General features: G+C 37.4%; 1 protein-coding gene across 1 annotated transcript; it reads left to right on the forward strand.

Annotated features, from left to right (window-relative positions):
- The first annotated feature begins 8,009 nt into the window (after window positions 1–8,009).
- LOC137265845 (homeobox protein MOX-2-like) lies at window positions 8,010–10,263 on the forward strand. Its single transcript, XM_067801306.1, has 3 exons — window positions 8,010–8,623; window positions 9,161–9,281; window positions 9,669–10,263. The coding sequence occupies exons 1-3, from the start codon at window positions 8,212–8,214 to the stop codon at window positions 9,874–9,876; spliced, it is 741 nt and encodes a 246-aa protein (XP_067657407.1). The 5' UTR covers window positions 8,010–8,211; the 3' UTR covers window positions 9,877–10,263.
- The last annotated feature ends 13,027 nt before the right edge of the window (window positions 10,264–23,290 follow it).

Raw genomic sequence — 23,290 nt, forward strand, 5'->3', positions numbered from 1 at the left:
GACACACAATATCAGGTATTACCATTATTAAGATAAAGTCTATATCGTTGACAAACGCTACAATATCAGTACCTATCAGGTGTCAAGAAAGACAAACAATATCAGGTATTACCATTATTAAGACTATATTTATACCGTTTACGAATGCTACAATATTAGTCCTTGTAGGAATCAAGGCACAGTCGTTACCGTTAGCAAATGCTACATTATGTCTCTGAAGTATCAATAACAAATCTATACCGATAACAAACACTACCCGGTCCTTATAATATCCAGAAAGAGAGTTCCAAGACACCCAACTGGTAACTTGAGCTGCATAAAAATAATTAAATGTTTCTCGGGCACATTTTTTTCATTTAGGATGGAGTTTTAGGTTTAGTGGGTGATATAAAATAACACAACGTTCTGAAAGTACAGACAGGAATGGTACTGATCGAATTATTGACGAATAAGTAATGGTGAAGTGAGGTGAGTAACGGGACCGGGTGACCATGCCAGTAAAGTAATTTACACATATCATCGTATCCCAACCATGTTTCTTTGGGTTTCTGGCTTTTGGGTGTTTCTGGGGTTTTGTTGTTTTTTTTTGTTGTTGTTGTTTTTGTTTTTGTTTTTGTTTTTTGTTTTGTTTTGTTTTGTTTTGTTTTGTTTTGTTTTGTTTTGTTTTGTTTTGTTTTGTTTTTTTCGGGGGGGGGGGTATTTTTCTTTTCTTTTCTTTTCTTTTGTTTGGGTTTTTTTTGTTTGTTTGTTTGCTACAACTCTGCTACAGCTATACGCTAAGTCACATATGCCCTACAATCTACCACAAGCAGTTGCTGTACGATTAGCCATCGGTGACGCTAACCCGATGAAGGTGCCAGGGAAAGCCTCGAAACGTCAATGCAGATGTCAATATCAATGTGGAGCATAACATGCTTACAATTTTTTGCGAACACCTGGTGTCATCACTGATTTTCAGTGGTCCATTCATGATTACACATTCAGAAAGTGGTCAAATGTAACATGTCATATTTGATATTACACTTTCTTACACTTTTACTTGGGATTACACTTTTCTTGGCGTGAGTCATCAACAGATTGGACTCGACCAAAAAAGCTCTCAAAATCGGCATCTGTCCAATCCGGCAGTTGTCAACGGCAGCATAAAATCTCCGTCACATTCGTGGCTTGTTCTTTTATCATCATTTAAAAACTCTGCAGTCCGGCAGTTCCCCACTCTGGCTCTCGGTGTGAAATGAGCCGCCCAAAATGTGTATTTATACAGTAATTAGAGATGTCTAATCCAGCGCATGGCAAAGAGGCGGACGGATGCGTATTGCCATCCATTTATCCTGTGCTGAAACTACATGGTTGCCCACAAAGATAAGTTACTCTTGTTTCAGTATGCAGTAACTGACAAACCCACACGATGTACGTGAGAGTGACAAAACTGGTTCAGTTTTAGTTGTAGGTAACAGTGGCACCTCTACTATCCGGCATGCTGTCTAAACCGGATTGTATCTTCAGTCCCGATGTGTGCCGGTTTAGACAGCTTCCACTTTACTTTATATTACCATCAAAGCGTCATCTCATTCATGACATTTGATCAATCCATATGATTTTCACGGGTATTTTTCCCTTAACAAGGACCAGAATTTGGTTTTGATGATAGTCAAGAGTGGGTATTAATTTGCAATGACGTTCTGTATTGTACCTTGCACTTGCTCAATTAGGACTTCACGTTTACACGACTGAATACCGGTAGTCTATATATCAATCTTGTTCTGATGTGTACTGTAGTTGCGTATTTAGTTTCCGATTGATTCTTAATGCTGTCACGCTTCTTGGAATCGTTTGAAACAATTAAACAAATGACATTTGTTTTCCAACACGCTTCAAAGTTCACGGCAAGTTGAAACTGACGTTCACTGAATCAAACTCCGATTTTGAGGTACCTTATTATACAGAAAAGCAATGTACCATGTTACAAGCCAGTTACGCTTATTAAACTCTCTGCTTCCACCAACAAATTTCAAATACAACCCAAAATTAAAGTCAGGGACTGTTTCCGATCAACACTTACAACAATTATCCTACCCATGAAACCCTCATTTTACAAACTATCAGCGATCGCTGATCGAGACTATCTCTCCCTAATAACCTTAAACTGATTGATGAATTTATTGTTGCTCATATGCCCAATTGATTCTTAGACTGACGTGGCAAATGCACGTTTTGAGCATGTCTTAAATACGTGTGAACATGCCGCATGTACCCTCATGACTGGTGCTTTCAATATGGCGGCTAACAAAGGGAGATAAGCGACCCGCATGGCTGGTCAATAACATTAAAGGGGTTCGGGTTTTAATTAATCAATTAGCGGGTATCAAACCAATTAATGTGTAAGACTAACTGACGATGATACGGGCGATAAATATTCATAGTGGTTTGACTCGATACTTCAAATATCGTTCCTTTTAATATTTCGCTATTTTTCCAGTGTTTGTCATTTGTTCATTGCTGAGAAGCACTATAGATTTTTTTACGCATAAGGGGTCTGTTTACATAATGAAAATGGTGTTTTGAAGGCAGGCGGGAGGATTCACCATCATAACGCAAGAATCAATGGTATACTGGTAAACAAGTAAAGAAACTTTGATCCATTTCTGTCCGGGGCTTCTCTTGCTTCTGTTACCAAGCCCCCAATGCTTGAGTGAACTATATCATAATAAACGCACAAAACTATAGTCAACCAAACCTTGTCGTTTTCTGCTTGTAGTTCATTTTTGTGTATACATTTACAACACCCATACTCTGGTCTGGAACTTTGAGAAAACGCAAAGACGTATTAAAGATCAAGAGTGGAAACCACCCAGCGCCCTTGGGAATATATAGGTTCTTTCAAGCAAACGATTCAGCCCTCTACAAAACCAGCACCATCTACAATCCATGCGTTCTGGATGGATTAAACTGCGTTGTTGTGTTTTTTTAAATTTGTAAAACGATTGTAAACTTTAAGAACCAAAATGTTATTGCCTGTGAAGAATCAATAAATATTTCACCGTTACTGTGTTTATCCCACTTTCAGATCGAAAACAGCATTACAGCCTCCTCGAAAACATCACCATTTTTATTTTCGAAATGGAATCATTATTAAAGTGCATTTTCCAAAATAAAAAAAGTGAAGTTGTCGTTAAGTGAGTATTAAGAGACGCGTATATCAATTTTTGAATATTTTATAATTTGTACCCAAACTAGGTTCGCAGAGACTCTCTCAAATTCAGCAACGTTTCCTTAGCGACGACCCTACAGAGACATGTTTGAGTGGCGTTCTAGAAGTTGCTGGTTTAGAGATGACACAACTTTATGGATGATCAAATTTTTTATATCAAAAATGGCGACGTTTCGGTATAGGTAACGACGGGCCGATAAACGATTTGGACGATGAACGGAACTGACGGTACTATAACCGCAGCCGCCCAACCACTGTTTTTAAATTTTAAGTAAGTTTCCGTTTATAATTATAATCCTAACAACAGCCTCCGTCAGTTATACTAAACGTTCATTTAACGCCCCAACAAACGTACATTCAGTATTTACGTAAGCAGTTTGCTGTACGTTCAACTCCACAATCCATATGCGTTGTTACGAAGGTCTTAGCCTATGCAAGAACTTGCCACCATAGTGTGAATTGGTTTAGCTCGAGTTCAAAGCTTCATCTTGTAACCTACACCACTCTCAAAGTAGCGAACCCTCCAAAGCTTACAAACTTCTCCGAATAAAGTTGATTGCTACTGATAACCCTCTTTGTGCTGGGAAATTAGATGGATCACCATTAAAAGCTAAGGGTCTCTCCTTGATCGGCTAAAGTTTATTAGAATTGCACGTGCACATCAGCGTGGGTGTTCCAAAGCCCCCAAACCTTCTTATACCCCAGAAGATTAGATGTTCATTTCCAAGCAATCCATGAATGCCGATTCTCAAATTTCGCAAGTAAGAGCATTTCAAGTTATGGAAATCTTTCTCTGTATGACCTCTCTATGCTCATTGCTTAACTACCCGTAAAGCCTACCAATGCCGGGAGGCTCGTACGACAAACTTCATCGACTTGGTAATTAAAAAGATGGTTTATCGTGAACACCGTTTCTCCTTGAGACCCTGAACAGTTAATTCAATTACGGGTGTCTTTATTGACGAAGATCCACCCTGATTTTGTCTGGGGTACCTCGTAAGCCGGGAGGCCTGTTTTCTTAGCATTGTCGCTGTGTTTTCGGATTCGTTCACTGGAAAGCCACAATACCCTCTAGCACTGTGGTACAGGGCGGAGTGTTGATGCGTGGAGTCCTCAAGGGGCTGTCTAAACCCTCCAGTGACTTCGATAACTGGTCTTAAAGAGACTGATTGAGGGTGGATTGTACCCAGAGGCATTTTGTCTCAATTATGGTAAACAAGGCTATTATAATAAACAAAAGATGAATGAGTGTTTAAGTGTATTCCAGACTTGTGTTTCGTTATAGAGAGATAACGCTCACTGGTGGTCGCGGAAACAACAACATCGTCTCCGTTTTGTTACAACACTGTCCTTGAATCGAAAATCATGCTTGCTTGCGATATTTCATAGATTTTTCTGTTATAGAAAAATACACTATAAATTTCTCTATTGGCGTGTATCTTAAAAGATATGCCAATATGCATGCAGTTTAAAATAGAAAAACCCAAATGAAAAAGTTGTTATTTTAGGGTTATCGGGTATAGAGAAAAAGGTTTTGATGTCTTATTTTGTCTGTTTTGTGTATTTTTCCTTTATCAATTTAATTACACTTAAGGACTCCATGATGTTTTCGTACATTCGACAATTTATTCATAATACACAAGTATTGATCTTTACTTGTTTTGAAATAATCGATCGGAGTTTATCAAAGATTTACTTCCATATGATGATTATTTATATATCAAAATAAACACTTGGTGTTCATAATAATATGTAAATAAAAACTGTTTCAAATAGATATTTTGACGTACCATAGTGACAGTCACAAAATTAAGAAAAACCGGCGTGTTCAGTGGTGATGCCGTCAGAATGAAGGACACGAATTGTACGTGTTATTATGACGCTTTTCATCATCTTTACAAGTGATCATGATATACTGTCCTTCAAAAGTATAGACTCAGTTGTGTAAATGTAGCCACTTACTTCAGTCAACTATTCTAGTCTAGATTTTGTAAAATATTAGGTGCTGTTTACACATGAACTGATGTGCTGTAAAATCAATTCGTAACGTTAAAAAGACTTTTGTCAATTGTCCAATAAATGACGAAACTCAGTTAAAATTGGCGAATTCTTAACACAGCTTTAGATCAAAACGCAGTTGTTCACATATTTGCAGATGCTTTTCAGCAATTTGATGCATGATCCCCGTGCAATTCCCCTGCGTAATTTTTGCAGTTGGTTCCCCCAAGTTACTGGAAAAATCCATCGTCGATGTAACCATATATATCTACATAACATATTGGTGAGTGCTTTATGAGAGTCTAAACGGTTGGTGGGTAGTCTTGAACAATTTAAATACGATGCTGGAAAGTGTAGCATTTTGATTGTGTACCTTTACGTACTTGTTATTTTTATTATACATTATGTTTAGGTACATTATTACTCCCAATTCCGTTGAACATGGATATTAAAGCTTTAAATCTCAATTTGTCCATGCTTTTCTGATAGCAAGATCTACCCGTCACTATACATGATAATATTTTTCTGTTTTACATTACGAAACAGATGTAATGGAATTTTATGTCCTATTTAATCACGTCGTCTTTCACGCTGAAAACGGTTTCAATAGCGGATTTATTCCAAATTGACAGACAAAAGAATATTGGATTTCACCGAAACATTACGTAGGTTTTCAAAATGTTGCTGGGTTGATAGAGACTCCGAAACACTGCATAGGGAAGGAAGAAAATGGATCTTTGATACCAAATAGCTAAATGACAAATACATAATTATGGCCGCCAACAAACATAGATGCATACTTTCTTTTGCCCGAAAGAATCTCAATTCTATGGAGATATCGATTAGCGCGTCTGTGCATTGGTTTCCGATTGTCTCAACAAATAATTCTACTATGTTATATCACTCCAAAATATCATATTCCAGGTTATGCCAAATTTGAATTCTAAATGTCCTGATGTTTAAAAAAATGACTTCTAAAGTAGTACGTCCGTTAGGAAATGTACAAACTACATCCATTCGACTACCACCAGATCAAATAAACTATATACACTTATCTTTTTCTGGAAAGAAGAAATTGTTACACAGAAAACAGGAAAATATATTCTAGTCTTTGCCTTCGTATAAGGATGAAGCCTCAAAGATACGAAACACCGAGAAAACTGCTGTCAAGACTTGAAGCGATCGACAAGATATCAAGTCTGTGTCAAGAGACGAGAGATTGAAATGACACATCCGTTATATTACCTTCACTGTTTCCGAACGCAAATTACCGAACAACATGTGACCGGCATAATTGCTCAGTTGGTAAATATTTTCCGGTAAAAGTTGTTAATTACAACGTCATAGCTCAAGGCAGCTGGCAACATTTGGCCAGGTAGAAATAATTATATATAATTATACATCTCCACGCTAACACGATATTGTCTGTTACAATGCTACTAACAGTTTCTATACAGTTACAACCCGGTAAGCTATTATAAGTGTCACGCGTGACCTCAATTAAGGAATTAGTTCGGGTGTGGGTGATTTTTCGGGGAATACTGCTAACATCCTTTCGAAATAAAATTAAGATATCCGCTTAAAATATGTAAAATCAGCAAATTCAACATGGCATGGAAACCTGATATAGAGTATGTTCACATCGTGCTTCGTATTAGATACAAACATTCGAAAATACGTTTATAATTCAAGTACATTATTTAAAAAATAAATAAATAAATACAATTCATAGAAAATAAGGAATATTAACCAGTTTTACGATTCGATCGTTTATGAACCACACTGAATTAGGAGTTATGTGTGTCTTGTGAAATACTGTTACATATTTTAAACATTTATATCCTATTCGCTGTGTGACTGGATCAGTGCATCTGGGGTTTTTTTTAATGTTTTGAAAAGACAATTCATATTCCTTTTAAAATGCTGAATTTAACAGTGACGAAAATGTTCGATTAAAGAAAATTACAGCATTAAGCCATCTTGTGTCGTTTTTCAGCATGTAAGTTTTATTTCGTAATTTTATGTCTCAACGTACCTCAGTTGCTATTCTACTTTAGCGAGAAAAATGTCCCACGGAAAAGAACGTTTATCCTAGTTCATTCTTTAATATTATTAACTTCATAATGTATAAATCAGCCTTGCATGTTATTCACACACCACTGTGCATTAATATTAGACGTTCCAGACAGACTTCAATAATATTTTACAGAATTATTTCTTAAACTGTGTAACATTCCGCCACGAGATATTTTCAATTCAAAATAAGATAATTCGTCGCTGTCTCCCGGAACATCTTAACTGCAATTGTGCTCCATTTCTTCTAATACCGTCTCAGACATATTTACATGTTTTACATGAATTCCTCTTGCTGCGCGTGAAAGGGTTGTTTACCCGCAAACGGCGACAGTTAGGTGTTGCTAATTGCATAGTGTGTATCTTGGAGATTGAGGGTTATCTGTAATAGGATGTTTTCTTGTAAGACCGTGATCTGCGCTGCCCGTTATTTCACGCCAATGCGTGGATTTTAGCGATTTCTTTTGTGTCCATTACTTGTTTCATTTCCTCTTTCTTTTGTTGTTCTTTCAATAACTCTTCACCCTCAATTTTCTCTCCGCGCTAGCTGCAATTGGATCGCGACAGGAGAAACGACTTGGGCCGTGCCCTGCGCTCTGATTGGTCAATTGAACTGCGGGTCGAGGGGTGATGTTATTGCAGATCTTCACAATAAGTGCCGCCTCCTCGATGGTTTATAAACTACCTCAGAACGCTAGCTGTTTATATCACTCTCGGCTCTCTACAAGGAAGGATCAGCCTTAGAGTTAAAAACATTGCACACTTTAAGTTAATTGTATTTGAAGAAACGAATTTATCACAAGATTACTTCGATTCTTGGATTTATTTCGTGGACATTTACTGCCGGGGCATTTCTTTGCTGTTTCTCCGATTAAGAAGTTGGAACTTTTGATTTAAAATTTTGATTTGATTTTAATCAAAACTTCAATATGCAGGCCGGAGCTTACGCTGAGAATGGTATGTCGCCTTATCTATTTTGGCCATACATGCAAATGTATCCTGCTCAGAAGCAGGAGGACTGGTCTCTTCATCCCGCATTTATGCAGACTCTACCTACCTGTCAAGTGTACTGTCGACCCCAAGGGACATTTAAAGGGTCCCCCAAGTCCGCTGCGTTCACCATAGATGCCATTTTGAGTGGGGACGGGAAATCTCCAGAACGTGCACTGGATAACAAGCCTTACCCAACGGGATGTGACACCACCCCAAGACAGCGTTATACGGACCCTGGGTACACCAGCCGCCGCCATCAACGTCTACAGGCCTCCAACCCCTACCCCAGCCACCGTCAGACCCACAGTCCCACCCTCAGCGATGAAAAGGAGAGCCCTAATCAGAAAGGTATGTGAAACATTTTATCTTTGTTGAGCAATTCAACGTATGAAATTACATTGAAATTCAAGGGGTTTTTTTTTCGAGAAAAGAATAATTTTGTGTTCATTTTCTTCATAAACGATTAATATGTTTTTGATAAAATTGGGAAACTCATTCTAACTTATTTCTTTTTCTTAATCCCAAAATTATAATTGTGTAATAACGCTAAAGGCTCGCCGTCACAACAGTGTGGACACACACACACACACTATATTATATTATATTTTATTACAAAATCATAGTATTGAAAAAATGCTTTTTGATTTTCTGTATACAATAAAATTTGATAGGCCTATATCATACTAAAGTGATGCTAAAAATTATTTTTCTAAATAAAGGAACGCGTTTGCTTTCATCAAATATACATATGCATTCCATTTAGGAGTGGAAAGTATGTCTATATATTATATTCCCTTGACATAATTCTTCTGATTCTTCGAAAATGAATGATGTCGCAGGCCGATTGAAATGCAATGACTGCATACGTTTCATATTTATTTTTAGACAAATCAGAAAGGAAATCATCCGGCAAAGGAAAACGTGTCCGCACGATCTTCACCCCTGAACAGCTGGAAAGGCTCGAGGAAGAGTTTGAGAGACAACAGTACATGGTCGGAACTGAGAGGTAAGCATCAAGAATTATGTCATTAAGTTGGATAACTTTGTGCCCAATTCCTTTCTTCAATGAATCAAATACGTTTAAATAAAAACAAAATATGTCACAATTGTATTTTACTTTGCAAAAATGGTATTTTCTTCTATATATTTTATATAAACATGCCTCGTATTATATTTCTAATAAAAATATATTTAAAATTGTGTAACTGAAAATGCATTAAGTTTTGAGAAATTTAAAAATACAAATATTGTAGATATATTAGATGTAATATTTTTTTTTACTTTTTGAATTTAAGTAACTGGCATTTATTTTTATTTTTAGACGTATATGATATGTCAGATTCATATATAAGCTTAAGGTATACGCTATAATGATGTGATTTCTGTATTTCAGATATTACTTGGCTGCATCGCTCAACTTGACGGAAGCACAAGTCAAAGTGTGGTTCCAAAACCGAAGGATCAAATGGCGCAAGCAGAATTTTGAGCAACAGCAAGCAAAACTCGCCACACTGGACCTCTACCAAGGCGAAGAATCCGATTCTGAATCCGAGAGCGAAGAAGAAGACCACAAAAGAACACCAACACAACGCACATCTTGAATACTCATGGGCACCTACCTAGTATGTCCTGTCAACAGTCACGCCCCCTTGTGGGCAGTGGAAGATAACTCTCACTAACTCAAGGTGCATAACTCTCAATCACTGATGACAAACCTGCACTACGGCTTTCGCTGGCCAAATGCGAGCAGTTGTCGCGGTTAGATACACGGAACGTTTCAAGGGAGCCAGTTGTTATGTTACACACGGAACGAGATAAAAATGGTAAACCTAAATTTCCCATTATTCTGGCATTTGTGGTATAAAAGTGGAGAAAGAGAAAGCTTTGTTTCAACAGTGGTAAAATGTTTGTTGTGAATACCTGCTTTCTATGTATATTTGATTATTTATTGTTGACTATTGTTTTGGAATAAATCAAGCCCGTTTTATCATAAATTATATCTGGTGTTTTTATTACATACTCTTAATTGGCGCTTAAGACCTGTCATGTGGGGAAACGTTTAATATAGCGTTCGTATTGCATTTAAGAGGTATAATTTGTTTTCCTTGTTGAGACTGAACTTAGACAGATGGTATTTTACAAACAAGTTTTATCTCCCAAGCGCAAGCGCAAAGCGATGAATGTTATAACTGAAACTCTACATCATTATGTTAATAATAGATGAAACATTTGGAGGTTTTATTCAGGGTCCCGGTGAAAAACATTCATGCAAAATTGCTTTTTGAGCTTGAAGTTGAATTTATCATTTATTCCGAATATAAAATGTACGAAAGGTTCGACTCCCTGCCATCAGATATTCAGAAACAATACTTTGAATCATTTAAGGATATGTGAAAACAAGCGTTTGTTCTCAAATTTAACGGGCATATATGTTGAAATGTGCAGTGGCGTTGATGCTTTCATGACGCTATTTGCTTTAAAAGCACAACTGATGAAAACTGCAGAAACGAAAAGTGATATTGTTGCACAACATGCTTACCAACCTCGACACATCATCGCCAAAAGTGATATCAGTGACAAAAGTGATATCCGATGCTATTCCATATTGACACTTCTACTTTATTTTTTCAAGTGAAAAGTGAAATTCCCACATATAGGTTTTTACAATATTTACAGTTGAACTGAAATTACGTACTTAGATTTTGACCACATTTTACAAGCGAGCAACTAGCTTGTCTTTGCATGTGGCTGTGACAGGCGCCACCTATGGGACAGGATATACTTTGTATCATCACTAGTTGATACTGGTGCTTATAAGTACATTCTCGTGATTCAGTCGGGATAATACTACATGCATGGTCTGTTCTTATCATCAGCAGCACTATCATCACCATCATCATCATCATCATCATGTCATCATCATTATGATTATTTTGTCGTCTACAATATAAAGAACACAATGTTTTACACTGGCTATGAAACATCATCCATCAACCAAAGTGATGTATGCGAATCATTTCCATGTTAATATGTAAGAAAGTCACAAGTATTCCGAATGTTCTCATGTAAATAAGAATCAAAAAGGTTTTTTTTGCCATAGCAATTCGGCCTGTTTGTAAATGCCACAAAATACCACTGTATACTAGTAGGTAAAATACGAGATACGTTTTCTGTACTCTAATGCAAAACATAATTACACCAAGTGTTATAGCAAGTCTGTTTGAGATGTTTTCGAAAGAAAGTGGCAATATTTCCCGTGATTTCTTCTTCAATTTCAATACCTTTGGAGGCTAGGTCGCCTGTGCACTTGTCGTGATATTGGTTTTCATTGCATTATTGCTGCAGCTTAACATTGTCATGTTATTTAAACGACTATAAGGATAAAATTATTGAGGTTTGTATTTTTATCAGCTGGTTAACAAAACGTTTTGCCTAAAATTTAATGTTTGTGATCAATTTTTAAGAAATGAATTGAACTTACTAATGATTAAAGAAAATATAATAGAATGGACTATTATGCATACAATATAATTTTTTGTGTAGCTATTTTATATATAACTGGACTGGAAAACATAATATTTCAAATAGGAAATCGTCTAGAGAAATTTCGGTTTATTTTTATAATTTCTATATTGTAATCATTTCTATGATCATATTTTTTCAGTTTAAATTTGGTTTTAAGTTCATAAAAGTTGCAATAGTAGTGTGGTCTTCATGATGTTACGTCTTTATCTCTCTCTCAATCTGTCCCACAAAGCGCCCAATGTCCGAGGTGTGTCCGTGTGTCCGATCTGCTAATATTGGTCCTCAGACGCCAGACTGTCTGGAGAGGTGGCGGACAGTCTACAGACTCACTCAAGCCGAAAACGGGGAGTTTCAAGTCTTATAACGCCTGATTACACTTTGAAAAAAACTAATAATAATTTTAAATAAGGATTAACGGGAAAGTTGGCTACACGCATGTGCACAGGCCTTAGGAGGATTATCCAGAGTTTAATGATGTATACAATGGTTGTACCAACGCACATTGTCGTGTAATATCATATAAAATGGTACTTAGGCTGTGAAAACACAAGCCTGATTTCCAAGGAAAAACTAAAATTTTCTTATTTTTATTTTTTAATATCATGTATGTAATAACACATTAACAATGTAAGAATACTTCTGATGGTTTAAAACTATATCACTTACTAATTCTCAAAAACTCTTTTCAAACATTTACGCGGCATCGCTGTTCTGTTAAAGTCAGTTAGTTAACATAATACCTATTATTTCAGAAACTACACAACGTAATAAACATCATAACGATAAACGTGCCGAAGCATTAAACTGTTCCAAATATTGTTCAAATAGAAATAGTTAAAGTGCCCGGCAAATTAAAAATGCCTATGTGTACGAGTGGCTGAAACAAACAAACATGGAGTGGTTGCGTTTACAGCCTAGTGACTGTTTGAAAAAAAGTATGTGGGGTTTTTTTTAAATATTTTTGGTCAAATTAAATCTTCACGTGTGTACGTACATTTTTTATTTATTCATGAGATTTCTAATAAGGAACCGGGTGTTTTGGGCTTTTTGTTTGTTTTTTACTTTATCTTTGCTTCTATCGGATATTTAAACGTGAACACGACACACTCGTATTCTTTGAAATCGGGCGTCTTTCAGAGATTTGAATGACGTAAATAATTGCATATCACTAGTTTTTTTTGTCTTAGGCTTAATGTTAACGAGCTTAACCTTACCCCGCTATAGTCTTTGTGTCCATCAATCTGTCCTACAAACAGCCTAGTGTCCGAGGTGTGCCCGTGTGTCCGATCTGCTAATCTTGGTCCTCAGACGCCAGACTGTCTGGAGAGGTGGCGGACAGTCTATAGACAGTCACGCCGAACGCGGGAAGTTTGAAGTCTAACAGTTACTGATTGCACTTAAGAAAACGAGAGGACTTAAGATCAAGCTTCTAAGATAATCGGATGTGCATGAAAAAAGACGAACGACTTAACATGTTGTGGGGATTCTCATTTAACACGAACGACGCTATTTTCTTTCTGTCTAGTTATATACATGTCTACATAGGATATATACTTACAAATCAGATGGACGAAGCATTTGACGAGACATGTCTGCAAGAATTATCTCCCTTATACATGCATCTTTTACTCCAAAGCATATATGTAACATGTTATGTACATTGTGGGCTCACCCAAAAAACTTAGCTATATAAACTAATGTATTCCATATACTAACAAACCCCTAAGCTTTTTTTCTAGGGGGCAACTTTACAAATTTTAAAGTGAGAATACCTTAAATTACTTGCCATCGCTTGTAATCTGCAGTTATGAATCTAACGTTAAATTTGACCACTTTCTCATAGGTATTGTCTCTAGTTCAGGAGCTAGATTTTCGAGCTGTCTTAGCGCTAAGATAGTCGTAATTGCCATACATTAACATTAAGTTACGGCTACCTTAGCGCTAAGATAGTCGTAATTGCCATACATTAACATTAAGTTACGACTACCTTAGCGCTAAGATAGTCGTAATTGCCATACATTAACATTAAGTTACGACTACCTTAGCGCTATGAAACCTTCCAAAATCTAGGCCCTGGTATGGAGCCATGGCGACGTTCACTTATCACAGAGGTTTACAAAGTACGTTATGTTGACTGTTTATTGTCTGGTTACAATTTCTTTGGGTTGGTTCCATTTGTTTGGGTCTGACTGTATGCTGACCATTAGGTGCCCCACTCAGTGGATGTTTGTTCAAATTCTGGATGTAATACTTACCAAAAATAATGCTAGAACGTGTACTTAACTGAGAAAGTGCTACGAATTTAACTTACGCAAGTAGTGATGTTGAAGTTATCTCCTGCTTAAGGCGTGCATTCAAAACGTTTAGTGTGAGTTTGGATTAACTCCGCTTTAGTAATATGCAAGTTCTGTGGCGGCGGGGGACACCAGAATTGTGTTTGATTGAAAATGAGTTAGCATACACGCAGAGACATTAAGTTACAATGAAGAAGTTGACAACCCTTTCTTTTCTCATGCATTCCAGTTTTAAATATGCGTCCAAGATTTGATTGTGGTAGTGTTATAGATTTTAATATAATAAATGACTAAAATAACAACTTGGGCAAAATAATTGCAAAATAAACTGTATATCGCACCAAATGATTTCGAAAATTTTATTATCTCTAACGAAAAAGACCTATAATTGGGGGCCGTTTTGGGCTTTGTTTAAGTTGTATTGGTGTAACAAGAAGTGGAGATTTACTTTCTCCTTCATCTGGTAATCTGTCCTACAAACAGGCCACTGTCCGAGGTGTGTGCATGTGTCCGATCTGCTAACACTGGTCTTCAGACGCCAGAGTGTCTGGAGAGGTGGCGGACAGTCTGTGGACAGTCACGCCGAACGCGGGAAGTTTGAAGTCTAACAGGCACTGATTGCAATTGTGGATATTTAAATGTTGAAATGAACCGGTTTACGAAGAAAATATTGGTTTTAATACGGATTAAAACGAAAGGCAGATGCTGGCGAATTTTCGATATGTGTCGGAAGGGCACGCTACAAATATGCATTGAAACGACGTCAAAACACAGAAGCATTTAAATCTGTTTTAACGTTTGAATTTCATATTTTCTCTAAGTTGATATGCCGAAAGGTTTAGAACTTTCATTGTCCTTTTTATGGGCCAGGTTGGATTTAAATGTTGTACTGTAGTTGAACATAAATAAATATATGAATAATTTGACTGAAGGTAACACTTATGATACATCTCTGAAGGCATACGGCTTTAAACAAGATCTTCGAGCTGATTTGGAAATCTAAAAAGCTAAAACTAATACCCTCGAAAACAGAAGTAACACTGAGAGCACTAATGGAATTAAATGAAGGACACTACTTCTTTGTTATGTTGTCATTATTTAGCAATAAATAATACGATTTCCTTTAAAAGTAACGCAGTTCTACTTCTTGACTGTCGGAATATATTGTTTGCATGCGATATGTCGCCAAAAAAACTAATTGTGTTTCGAGTAAAACTTTGTGACATACACTTGTGGTTCATGATGCGAAGACGCCCTAAACCAAGCGTTAGTCTTAACTTCGTTTTGCTTTGGCCACCAGCATATCACAAAATGTTTCATAATGAGTGCCCCAAAATAAGCTTTTATTTGTTTGTTCGTTTGGTGTGGGGGTTTTTTGTGTGTTTTTTGGGGTTGTTTTTGTTTGTTTGTTTGTTTGTTTGCTTGTTTGTTTGGGGTTTTGTTTGTTTGTTTTTTGTTTGTTTTGTTTTTGTTTTGTTTTGTTTGTTTTTTTCTTTCTTTTTTTTTTTTTTTTTTTGTTTTTTTTGGGGGGGGTGTTGTTGTTTGTTGTTTTGTTGTTGTTGGTTTTAAATAGTCTGTGTAATGACGTTTCAAAAGAAAAGCTTGATATGAAGAAATTTCAAGTTATTCGTCACATATTCTTTTAAAAATTATGTTTCCTTTGAAACTTAAACTACTCATTTTCATAAATATGTAACATGGCTTGTTGCAAAACATCAATTACAAACATTCTCTGACAACTAAGAATGAAACGTCATGCAGGACAAATCTGCAATCCCTCCACGCTCGTCCGAATGTTTGAGGTGTGACCATGTGTCCGATCTGCTAATAATGGTTAGATAATTCAGCTGTTGCGTTTTGGACTTTACCTTTGCTTTCATACAATCGTACCCTTTGAAAGCAGCCATCTTTCAGAGAATTGAATAACTTTAATAATTATACATCACCGTATATCTCAGATCAACGTAATCAATGTTAACGAGCTTAACCCTGCTCCCCTCTATAGTTTTTGTGTCTGTCAATCTGTCCTACAAACAGACCTGTGTCCGAGGTGTGTCCGTGTGTCCGATCTGCTAATATTGGTCCTCAGACGCCACGGTGTCTGGAGAGGTGGCGGACAGTCTACAGACAGTCACACCGAACGCGGGAAGTTCGAAGTCTAACAAGTACTGATTGCACTTAAACCATAACGGTGGATGGATAAAGTCAACATCAAACACAGGTGGCTCCACTTACTGGGACAGGCCTCGGAGAATGTACAGAATTAAGGCTGTATGGAAGGGGTTGTTTAATCCGGATTAGGATACTTTTCGGTAGGTATTCTAAGAACCTTTTCCTTTAAGTTTAATTAAATCAAAATCGTGCGACTATACCTTATTTTTTGTGTAAAAATACTTTTTTATATCAAATGCTTTACACAGAAAAAAATGAATGTAAGAAACAGCTATTTTGTTTTAATGATAATCCTAAAAAAATAAAACAGAAAAGGTATTTTACAAAAATCAAGTATAATGACTGTTAGTTAATTGGTTACATTGTTTGGTTGTTATATGTCGGTGTTCACACAGCAGTCAGGAATAACCTCTTTACAGTATATAACAACATGTTATAACAGTATATAACGGTTGTGCTCTGGCATCCTGAGAATGTTTCGAAAGATGAGTCCACTAGACGAATCTACACCTTCTACCAATTTCATCCGTGTTATCAAGTCCCGTTTGAAGAGAACAGTAATGCTTATTTGTACATTTTCTGTGCATTTTATTCAGTTACATGTTTGTTGACTTGAGACCTGTTTCAGACTTCTAGTCATCAAACTCGTAAAGATCCGGGCTTGTCGTAAGTGTCGGCTAATGGGATCGGCTGGTAAGACTCGCTCACTTGGTTGACTCATGCCATGGTAATTGCGTATATCGGTGTTCATGCTGTTGACCACTGAACTATCTGTTCCAGGCTCGATTACGTACAGACCGCCGAGTGTGGCGTAAAACCGTACTCACTCATTCTCGCCATCAAATACTACATGTCTTTGAGTACTGGCAATGATTTTCTCGGACATTTCTCTTTGCATGGAAAAGAAGAAAATTAGCAAATGTTGATGTTTCCAGTTTTCAGTTTATTATTTGTATGCAGACGCTATACGTAAAGTTTGTTTAGCAGTCATACACTCTTCATAAAGACAACTGCATAGGCCATTTTAGAAGAATTTCTTGCGCAGTTTAAGAGCAATTGTTTCATGTAATGTCAATGGTAAAAAGGTGAAAACTATCACGTCTATAAAGTGCATTTTGCTAAGCATGTTTTCTTGGTCAAACACTTCAAAACCAAGGACAAATGTTAATATTGCCGCGCTTTTGCTGTTTAGCTGTTTACGTTCACAGAAATGACGTTTTGGAATAATGTAGTATACATTATTGAATAGTATACAATATGGGCTTGCATTGTTTCTGTCGCTGCTACATGAGTCCAACATTCTCAAAATCCCCTATGCGTAAGAGTGTATGTGTGGAATACCACTAGTGTTCAATGGTTTCTAATCCTTCCAAGCGACATAAAGTATGAACTTGTTACATTATATCTGCCAGTCGGTGACTCTATTTACCTAGGTGTGGGTTTGAGTGAGTAAATGAGTGAGAGTGACTTAGTGAGGGAGCGTGTCTGTGTGTGATGTGTCAACGCTAGTATAGTTCTGAGTCTCCTCACAAAGAGTGTCATGTTTACTTTATAGCGACAAGGCGTATGCGACCCATATATAACCACGCAGTCTGTCAGTCGTATATTTGCAAATCAGTGACCCCTTAAGAATTTGTGGGCCAAATCATGTATTTGAAAAATCGAAATGTATGCTTCCTTATGGAGTAGAGTCCCGCGTGTATCATCGTTCAGCATCCACCTTGTTTTGTGGCCGCGGGATACAAAGGCAGATTGTGCCTCATCCCTGTCCAACAAAACGTGGTATCATCAACCATGTCTGGGAGGAGAGAATCTCAAAGGTCAACAAGCCATCCTGTGGGAAAGTATCAGTCTGATTCTACGACAATATTATTCTTCTGTCGCCAGAACGATTTGATCTGATAATATCCCAAGGACAAAGCCTTATGGAGTAGAAGACACGTTTACGTGTTCATGTAACCTACATGATTGTGTGATCGGGCCTCAGTCGGAACATAACTGTCATACGTTCCCGACTGTACCAGTAAATACGTTTGCCCCAATTACGTCGAAAAGCATCACAAATAATTCTCCCTCAGCGAATATATCTTGTATGATGAGAATTGGACATATTTTTGAAAAAATGGCATTCGGGAAATTATACTGTCCTCCCTAGATTTATGACCCGGAGTCACACAGTTAAAACATGCAAGTCAAATAGACTACTTGACGGTCTCAGTATAGAATGTAGAGTGTTCACTTCACCAGCACAGGACATGGTGTTTGTGTGGGTGCCTGGCCTTCCTGCTCCCCAAATTACGGGAATGAACTAACAGACCTTTGTTTTGAGAAGGACTGCCTTTGTAATCCTGTTCGAGAATAACACTGCATGGTGTGAACGTTGGAGATCAGAGGTACGTACTTTGGCCGTTTATTCCAACAATGTGAGGTGACAGGATTCTGAATACCAGGTGAACACCATGGTTCAGTGTCTGAGCAAGAGTTTTCTTTGTGTTAATAAGAAACTAAATGAAATCATGTTGTCACGCTCCGTAACTTGTCAAGTAGGCTGTATTCACGGCTGTGGGGTAGCACAAAACTCAGAGATGCGAAACACCAGGCAAAACTGCATCACAAGAGAAAAGCAGCATCTCCTTGAAAAGCTGTACATGTGAAAATGAACAAATGTTCTATAAGGCCAAATCAATTCTAATTCTTGTTTTACGGATACGCCTGTTGTTTTTTCAAGGATAAGAAAAAAAATAAAAGTGAATTTTCCCCGCCCAAAAAACAAAATCCTGTTGTTTATTTGCCAAAAATGTAAACTAAAAAGAAAACCTTTTAGATTGTTTTTTGCTCCATATACACTTCATAAACTGCCAAAAGTAACATAATTTGAGTACTTAAATGGAATATTACTTTGACTGGTTATTTTATTTTTATTGTTCCCCCTCATGGTCTGGGTTTTCTGAGGACAAAACTCCGTAAAACAAGAACAAGAAATAAAATTGGCCAAAAACCATTCTCAACAATGAATATCTGCAGTGATTTGATCCAAACCAATCTACATAATACCATGCTAGTCAAACTGCCTGCTTTCCACACAAACAACAGAAGTAAATCCCTTTTTTCGGTAAAACATGCACAGCAAGCTGTCGTGATAATATGTTTATGTAAAGACAAGTGTGTAGTCTGTTTCTACGACTTGGGAAAAAACGTGGAGATTTTACAACACTTCACTTATTTGGCCTCCATAGTAAGATGGTTAATCACCTCATTTGTAATCCGACTTCGATCTTTGCCTTTTATTATATATATAAGAACTTCTTCACGTTCAAAATATGAACATACATGAAGTATGTTTGACTGAGTGAGTGTGTGTATTTTTTTCCCTTTCCGGGGCTTTGGGACTCCACATGTACGGAATCAAACACTTGACTTTCTAAATGACAAACTTTTAACAATGTCAAGTCAACTACCTTAATTTTTTTATCAATTGTATTCAGAGATATGTTTCTCTTCCGGATATACACATTTGGTCCTAGTCATGTATCAGTAAAAATGAAAGCAGAACACAAAAACACTGAAAACAAATAAACGCATTCTTCCACAAATACAAAACAAAAAGCAAAAAAATAAAAATAAAACGTTTTTGTATTTCTTGACCTTTTTCACAAGTACCTCAAGAGTCCTAAAATCATTTATGAGTGTTTTTGTGTAGATGGTCAACTTCAGAGGTCCTTTTTCTTAAACACGTTCTTGACTCTTCTGAAAAAGATGGCCATCCTTGACAGCAAGGTTTTCATGAAGGCGTGGGGTGGTTGGGCAGCTTCCTCACCACCAAGATCTACTTCAACAAAGTCAGAGTCGTCCACGACGAACTGACCAGCATTGGTAAGGGACACTGAATGGATAGAGCTGGGACGAAGGGGCTGGGGCACGGGCAGGTCAGACAAAGGGGCAGGGATGGGCAGGGACACTGACGTTGGGTGCTGTAAATAGGGCGAGGGTTGAAAAAGTTACCGAAAGATGGCAGCATTGTAGGAGAAATCAAGTTAATTTCTTCTTAAGTATTTTATATCAGGTCAGTTTACCTGATGAAGGGATCTGAATGACCCGAAACGTTGTGTGTCAAAGATTAAAAGACGATTTAAACGATCTAGGTCGAGTTTATTATAGTCCAGAAAAGTCTTCCAAAAGAGTCTAGTTTCTGGGACATAACTGACTGTCATCCAATCTGGTTTATGGGTTTAAACAGTTAATCAAACAAATAACTACACAAGTATGTACATGCACAATGTATATTCATTATACAGATTATAATGAAGACAGAAGACAGATCATTGCAGATGTAAATAACGAACAGACAATAAAAGAAAAGAAACCGGTAATGAACTAACTATGGCACAGGCGACAGCATCTAGGGCATTTGGTAGGCGAGAAAGTGGGCAGAATTATTCCTTGGATATTAGAATTATGCATTTGGATGAAAATTAATTTTATCATCAACTGTTTCAGGATGTTCTTCTTTTGTGCGTCATGTCACTGAAAACACACTGTAGGATAGGAGGTTCCTAGCCTTTCACACCTACTGGACTAGGGTCAGGATAAGGCAGGGGGACTAAGGCAGGGGGAACCACATCATCCGATCAACAGTGGGAAATGGAGTGACATCAGTCCACCCAGGAATGCCAGTACCTACCTGACCTAATGGTTACCACTTACTACTTCAGCTAGCTAAACGTCCTGCTCCTGCAGGAACACGACGTTTAGCTAGCTGAACTAACCACTTACTTGTTGCCAAGCGTTTGTTTTCTTAGATCACACTAGCAAGTCTCGGTAACACACATTCCTCACACCTTTAATAATTTTTTCGTTGGACTACATGTTTTCGAACATCACACGTTTTGAGGAGGCACTGTTTACTCGTCTGCGTTGTGACATACAGAACAGATACTGTAAATCCTCGGATGATGACACTGATGTCTCGTATTTTAGTGTCATTCATTTGATTTCATTACGAAATATCGATAAAAGAAACGAGCCAGATAAAAAGTAGAATCAAATTACGTTACAGCTAGCACCCTTCCAGAGATAAATCACTTGCCAACTTAACTGATGGCAGCCATTTTTAGTTTACTCTCCAAGGGACACCAGTCTGTTTACCCATTGACCTATTAACCCCTCTGTCTTTCAGTGCAAGTGATGTGGTATTTTTAGTTGACCTATTAACCCCTCTATCTTTCACTGCAAGTGATGTGGTATTTTTAGTTCACAATGCAACTTTGCCAATTTTCGTGGAACGTAGTACATACATTCTCTATCCTACTGTGATTGGGTGGGTGAGTAAGCTTTTAATAGTATGCCAGGAATACCACAGTTGGAAACACCAAAAATGGGCTTCACAGTTGGTACCAATGTGGGAAATTGAACCCGGATTTTCAACGTGACAAGCGAAGGCTTTAACCCCGCCGCCCCTCCCCTCTCTTCTTAACCGAAACGACAAAATATGCCATGTTACAATATTGGACTGCAGATTCTATATGATAACAGTGGAAGTGGTGTGTTCTCCCTATATTCCTAAATGAATCCGTAATTACACATATATTATTTAAACTTACTATTTCACCTTATCGGTTAGAATACGTCAAATAAGTGATTACCCTGCTGTTATTCTGGGTAGACAAAGAAATGAACTTTGAGTCATATTTTTTAATTTTTCAAATCAAGCTATTTTTATACATATTTAACATTTTATTGACCATTGTTCTGGTGAGATGTGCACATGTCTATACTTAATTCATATAAATGAGTGAGTGAGTGAGTTCAGTTTTACGTTTTTTTATGGCAAGCATGGGTTGCTGAAGGCCGGCTTGTTCTACCCCGAATCTTCAAGGGTTAATATATTACTAACTGATTAATATGAATCAGTGGATAACGGAGGTACTGAATCAAAACGACAAAGCTACTTGTCATTGCGGAGTAACATCCTCTTATATTTCGACCTTGAAACACACTGGTTGTGTCTGCTAGCAAATTTAACCGAATGGCCAATAATATTGTTTCATGTTGCAATGGTGTATTATCTGTTCACAATAAGTGCTCTTTGACGTCGTCCTAGGGTCTTTGTTGTTTGTATGTGGTAATCAGTACATGATATATTGATTTAACCGGGGAGACAACAAACAACGTCCATTGCTGCTTTCTTTCTCAGTCAGTATCCGAGAGTCCTGCTTTTATCACCCAATCTGTCCAAACAACAGACCAGTGTCCGACGTGTGTCCGTGTGTCCGATTTACCAAAATTGGTCCACAGACGCCAGACTGTCTGGAGAGGTGGCGGACAGTCTGAAGACAGTAACGCCGAACGCGGGAAGTTTGAACACTTAACAAGCACTGATTGCAACTGTGGATGTTTAAGGTTTGAACTGGACCTAAATGCAAATTCATCCTTAATACGGATTAATAAAAAAAATGTCCGGTGTTGCTTGAGGATTGGTGAGGGGTAAGGTATGGGAATGGACAGGGTTCGCAAGAGATTAACGCCTAGGTAGGATTAACCATCACTGCTTTCTTACCCAATCACTATACTAAAGTGATGCTAAAAAATTATTTTTCTAAATAAAGGAACGCGTTTGCTTTCATCAAATATACATATGCATTCCATTTAGGAGTGGAAAGTATGTCTATATATTATATTCCCTTGACATAATTCTTCTGATTCTTCGAAAATGAATGATGTCGCAGGCCGATTGAAATGCAATGACTGCATACGTTTCATATTTATTTTTAGACAAATCAGAAAGGAAATCATCCGGCAAAGGAAAACGTGTCCGCACGATCTTCACCCCTGAACAGCTGGAAAGGCTCGAGGAAGAGTTTGAGAGACAACAGTACATGGTCGGAACTGAGAGGTAAGCATCAAGAATTATGTCATTAAGTTGGATAACTTTGTGCCCAATTCCTTTCTTCAATGAATCAAATACGTTTAAATAAAAACAAAATATGTCACAATTGTATTTTACTTTGCAAAAATGGTATTTTCT

The sequence above is a fragment of the Haliotis asinina genome, chromosome 15 (genome assembly GCF_037392515.1).
Source record: "Haliotis asinina isolate JCU_RB_2024 chromosome 15, JCU_Hal_asi_v2, whole genome shotgun sequence".
In the NCBI taxonomy this organism is placed as follows: domain Eukaryota; kingdom Metazoa; phylum Mollusca; class Gastropoda; order Lepetellida; family Haliotidae; genus Haliotis; species Haliotis asinina.

What these genes read in the sequence shown, in the direction of transcription:
- LOC137265845 (XM_067801306.1), top strand. Translation starts at nt 8,212, where the DNA reads ATGCAGGCCGGAGCTTACGCTGAGAATGGTATGTCGCCTTATCTATTT. An exon ending in GGAGAGCCCTAATCAGAAAG is followed by an intron (nt 8,624 to 9,160) that starts GTATGTGAAACA and finishes ATTTATTTTTAG; the next exon opens with ACAAATCAGAAAGGAAATCA. An exon ending in TACATGGTCGGAACTGAGAG is followed by an intron (nt 9,282 to 9,668) that starts GTAAGCATCAAG and finishes TCTGTATTTCAG; the next exon opens with ATATTACTTGGCTGCATCGC.